The following is a 5,000-nucleotide window of genomic DNA, read 5'->3' as shown; positions in this document are numbered from 1 at the left end:
TTTGCCCCCAACTACAGCCTCCTGCTGGGCATGTTTCAGGAGGAGATGACCAGCTGTCAAAGGATCCTGGAGAAACAGAGAGAAAGGGTGTGTGTGTGTGTGTGTGTGCGTGTGTGCGCCGTGCGTGCGTGTGTGCGTGCGTGCACATGTTTATTGTGTGTGTGTGTGTGTTTATTATGTGTGTGAGTGTGTTTTTCTATGTACCTGAACAGCTGCTACTGTAATAGACTTTTAGAGCAGCCTCTTCAATTCGAGCTCTAGGTGTAATTAATTTTATTTCTCTGGAGTGGTATTGTGGTATTGTGAGAAAGAGTATTGTGTGTGTGTGTGTGTGTGTGTGTGTGTGTGTGTGTGTGTGTGTGCGTGTGTGCGTGTGCGCGTGCATGTTTATTGTGAGTGTGTGTGTGTGTGTGTGTGTGTGTGTGTGTGTGTGTGTGTGTGTGTGTGTTTATTGTTTGTGTGAGTGTGTTTTTCTATGTACCTGAACAGCTGCTACTGTAATAGACTTTTAGAGCAGCCTCTTCAATTTTGAGCTCTAGGTGTAATTAATTTTATTTCTCTCATTGGTATTGTGTTGTGTGAGAAAGAGTATGTGTGTGTGTGTGTGTGTGTGTGTGTGTGTGTGTGTGTGTGTGTGTGTGTGTGTGTGTGTGTGTGTGTGTGTGTGTGTGTGTGTGTGTGTGTGCGTGTGTGTGTGTTGTGTATATGTAAGTGTGTGTCCATAAGCAGGTGTGGTTGGTCAGGGTTAGGTCATCTGTTTTGTTTATGTTACTGTTGTTTGTTTGTGAAGCTGCACAGCGGGAATGCTGTCCTGAGTAAGAACATGCCTGTAGTGGCTGGAAAGCTCAAGTGGTCCCAGGAGCTCAGAGAGCGCATCCTAACCAACCGCAGCCATCTCAACCACCTGGCACACATGTAGGAAACACACACACACACACACACACACACACACACACACACACACACACACACACACACACAGAGAGCAACAATTTAGTTATTGCCACATCTCTGCATGTATGCAGATAATTGTATTTGTAGAATTACTTTTGAGGTTGCATGGTGTATGTGTATGAGTATTTATGTGTATGTGTGCATGCTGTAGACCGCTGGACAGCCCTGAAGCCGAGCAGGTCCTGCACGCTTGTGAAACTGTATTAGAAGTGCTGGATCAGCTGGATGAGGAAGTGTTCTCTGGTTGGTGCGTGGGATTGGACGAGCTCTGCCACACCCACCTGAATGAGCCCCTCCTTACCCTTGACTCTGAGATGGGTCTGTACAGACTCAACTTCCACCCAGCGGTCAGTCTGTAACACACACACACACACACACACACACACACACACACACACACACACACACACACACACAGGTAAGTATCATCGCTAAATATCCAAACATCTAAAAAGACATTATCTCTCTATCTGTGACACACACACGTACGTGCATGCCTGAACACTTGTTACGCAGACGCTTGACATTAACATTCTGCATTGCATTGCCTGTTTGCGCTGTGGCGCATGTGCTATCTTGACTCTCTGTCCCCCCTCCCTACACAACCAAGCAACTACATGTTATTAGGCATGTCCGATTTTTATATTTGTGCATTTATATATATATATATATATTTTGTGTGCCCATGCCTGTGTGTGTGTGTGTGTGTGTGTGTGTGTGTGTGTGTGTGTGTGTGTGTGTATGTGTGTGTTGTAGCTGACTTCAATATTGCGGGAGGTGAAGTATCTGGGAATGTTAAAAAATGAGAACATTCCCAAAGCAGCTTTGCATCTCTTCTCTAAACGAGAGACTCTTTACATGGTACGTACTTATTGTTATATAATGTATGTTTGCGAAGCATGTCATAGTTTTAGGATTTAAAAAAAAAAAACGTTGTGACAGTAAACATAACAGCCGCCGAGTGATAGCGGTGGACAGTTAGCTTGTTTACAGTTGATTTCATCGTTGCAAAACCTGCTTCCAGACTCAACAGTCGTTCTACTATGGTTGTTATAGTTACCATTCACCAAGCATTGATATGGAATGGTGATTAAACTTTTTTTTTACCAGATCTACTTAATAGGTGTCCCATTATTCGGAATTAATAGCCACCCACCAGCCAATCAGAAAAAAGTATTTCTTCTCTCCGGGTGATAATATGTAATAATTTACCTTTATCTCTACCTGCTGTGTGTGTGTGTTTGTGTGTGTGTGTGTGTGTGTGTGTGTGTGTGTGTGTGTGTGTGTGTTTACACAGTACACAAGTTCCCTTTCGCTGGTCACCCAGTGGTATAACAAACTACACAGCACCATACTTCCTGTAGAGCTGCGATTGGTTGAGGCCGAGCTGGAGGAAGTGAGGCGTAAGCTAAGCCCAGCCCTACAGGAACTCACATGGACTGAAGACGAGTTAGGAGACTACATTCAGAGGTGACACCTAGCCTACCTTATCAATGCATGCTTTGGGACTGGAGGTAAATCCATGGAGGTATGTCCATGGTGTGCTAAGTTACAGCTTTTAACTCTATGATAAAGATATTAAGTTCTTGAAAAGATTCGTACTGGTGTTTGCCACTTTTTAATCTGTCTGCCAAGTCATGTAATCCAACTGCAATTATTTTTCAAATGTGTTCAGTGATTTATATATTGCAATAAAGATGAAGCATTTCAGTATTTTCAAAATAGTGGTATACAAGTTCTGCTAGTTCAATGTCTCATCAGCTGTGCTTTAGGAATGGAGTGTTATTACCCATAATGCACAGTTATTGGAGGAGTGTTAATGGCCATAACACACTGTGCTATGATTAAGATTCCTCTACATAAAATGACCCCCTGTGTCCTCAGCACCAGGGAGTTGGTCCACGGCGTGTCCACGCGAGTGCAACGCAGCAAGACCAACCTGGACACGCTGCAGGGCCTGATGGGAGCGTTCAGCCACACGGCGTTCGTCACCAGGAAGAGCAGTCGCAGCGGGAACCTACTGGTCATGGCCGACGTCAATGAGAGCATCCACCGCCAGTACACACTTATCTCCAACACCGGGCACAAGATCCATCAGCTCGTGGAGGTGTGTGTGTGAGTGTGTGTGTGTGTGTGTGTGTGTGTGTGTGTGTGTGTGTGTGTGTAAGAGAGAGTGAGAGTAAAGTAAAGTGAGTGGGATTTACAAATACTTCTATCTGAAGCAACAGTGACTGGCAACATCAGGTTAGGGAATTTAATCTGGATAGGGGTGACAGACACTACCACTGCTCTAGCGCAACCTAATACAGGCTTGGCGACAAGTGTGTGTGTGTTTGTGTGTTTGTGTGTGTGTATGTGTGTGTGTGTGTGTGTGTGTGTGTGTGTGTGTGTGTGTGAAGTTGTGTCACATTGGATATCTGCTAGGCTTTCAGCCCTTTACAGTAATAAGCATTATCTCTCTGATAATTCTTGTTTTAAAGCAGTGTAGAGCACAAACGCTTAAGTTATGTGCCCAGCATAGCCTCCCTGTGAGACAGTTTGCAGTTGTATTTCATAATGTTGATTGCTTGCATATGCAGTAAACTGTGAGAGTGCAGGGCTGTTTCTGCAGATGTGTTTATACATATCTAATACAGATCTTCTTCCCTCTTCTTTGGTTCTTCTTTGTGTAATCTCCAGGAGAACCGTTCTCTGCTGGGTGGAGAGGAGGGTTCCGCGGAGTGGCAGTCCTACACCGAGTACGTGGACCGCATGGTTCTGCAGGGTTTCTGCAGCGCAGTGCGCTGCTCCCTGCAGTACCTGCTGGAGAACACGGACCCGGCACTCCGCATCTCTCCGCTCTTCGAGGTCCAGCTTGTGTTGACCTCCGACATGACCTTTCACCCCTCGCTCGACCTCACCAAGAAGGGCAACTTCTATGACATCATTGATAAGATGGTGGGTGACATCCTGGGGATGGCGTCGTTTATTAAGAGGGTGGCCAGCCACAAAGAGGCCGACACATACCAGGTACCAGAGCTCTGTGTGTGTTTCACACGGAGACACAATTTCACAATTCTTTGTATACAAGCTACTTTACTTATACTGTGTTTTTAATATACTGTAATACAGTTATTTTCACAGACGATTTTATGTACTTTATATTATTTTATTATATTTAGACATTATACTTTGTGCGTTTGTGTGTGTGTGTGTGTGTGTGTGTGTGTGTGTGTGTGTGTGTGTGTGTGTATGAGACTTTGTGTGTCTGTTTTTGTCACAAATCTGAGCTGTACACATCTTACAGTCTAAAATGTCAGTTTGTGTTCCACGAGACGTCTATGATTTTTGTATGTCTGTGAAGACTCTTTTACAGTAACATGTGCAGCCATTATAAAGTGAATGGGGATTCAGATCAGGGTCCATCTGCTTACAGAGTGACATCAATGAGATGCCGGACTTGGCAGAGTTAGCACAGGTCATGCGTGGTCGAGCACGCAGTGCCATAGCTAAGGTCAAAGAATTCCAGAGATCTTTCGCCTCCTACCGCTACCTGTGGACAGACGACAAGGCGGAGTTTATGAGGCAGTTCCTGCTCTATGGCCACGCCCTTTCCACAGAGGAGGCGGAGCTCTATGCTGACTACGAGCTGGCTAAAAACCCGCCCAAATTGCAGAACTTCAAAGAGCAGGTAGAAACCGGCCACAACACACAGGGGCAGGAAGCTAATGGTCTTTCAATACGATAATGCATCCCTTTGACTATTATTGATAAATGGATAATGAAATAAATCACTGATATGTGTGTGTGTGTGTGTGTGTGTGTGTGTGTGCGTGTGTGTGTGTGTGTGTGTGTCTCTGTGTGCAGATAAGTGTGTTTGAGTCTCTGTACCAGAAGGTGTGTAACCTTGAAGATAAGCGTATCTTCTGCGGTTGGTGCCAGCTGGACATGAAGCCTTTTAAAGTGTCCCTGATGAACGTCATCAAGAAATGGAGCTGGATGTTTAAAGAGCACCTCATGAGCCATGTCAATGACAGGTACACACACACACACACACACACACACAC

At 45.0% G+C, this 5,000-nt stretch overlaps 1 protein-coding gene across 1 annotated transcript in view; it reads left to right on the top strand.

Moving 5' to 3' along the window:
- Window positions 1-5,000, top strand: part of dnah9l (dynein, axonemal, heavy polypeptide 9 like) — a 53,584-nt gene that overhangs the window by 5,990 nt on the left and 42,594 nt on the right. The window contains exons 10-18 of the mRNA XM_042081639.1: window positions 1-87; window positions 791-915; window positions 1,106-1,301; window positions 1,711-1,815; window positions 2,252-2,424; window positions 2,839-3,061; window positions 3,634-3,963; window positions 4,370-4,624; window positions 4,801-4,970. The exon at window positions 1-87 is cut by the window's left edge and continues 51 nt beyond it. Coding sequence (XP_041937573.1) covers window positions 1-87; window positions 791-915; window positions 1,106-1,301; window positions 1,711-1,815; window positions 2,252-2,424; window positions 2,839-3,061; window positions 3,634-3,963; window positions 4,370-4,624; window positions 4,801-4,970 — 1,664 coding nt within the window. The remainder of the gene's footprint in view (window positions 88-790; window positions 916-1,105; window positions 1,302-1,710; window positions 1,816-2,251; window positions 2,425-2,838; window positions 3,062-3,633; window positions 3,964-4,369; window positions 4,625-4,800; window positions 4,971-5,000) is intronic.

The sequence above is a fragment of the Alosa sapidissima genome, chromosome 23 (genome assembly GCF_018492685.1).
Source record: "Alosa sapidissima isolate fAloSap1 chromosome 23, fAloSap1.pri, whole genome shotgun sequence".
In the NCBI taxonomy this organism is placed as follows: domain Eukaryota; kingdom Metazoa; phylum Chordata; class Actinopteri; order Clupeiformes; family Clupeidae; genus Alosa; species Alosa sapidissima.
Note: the sequence above shows the minus strand (reverse complement) of the source record. Positions and strands in the feature narration are given on the sequence as shown.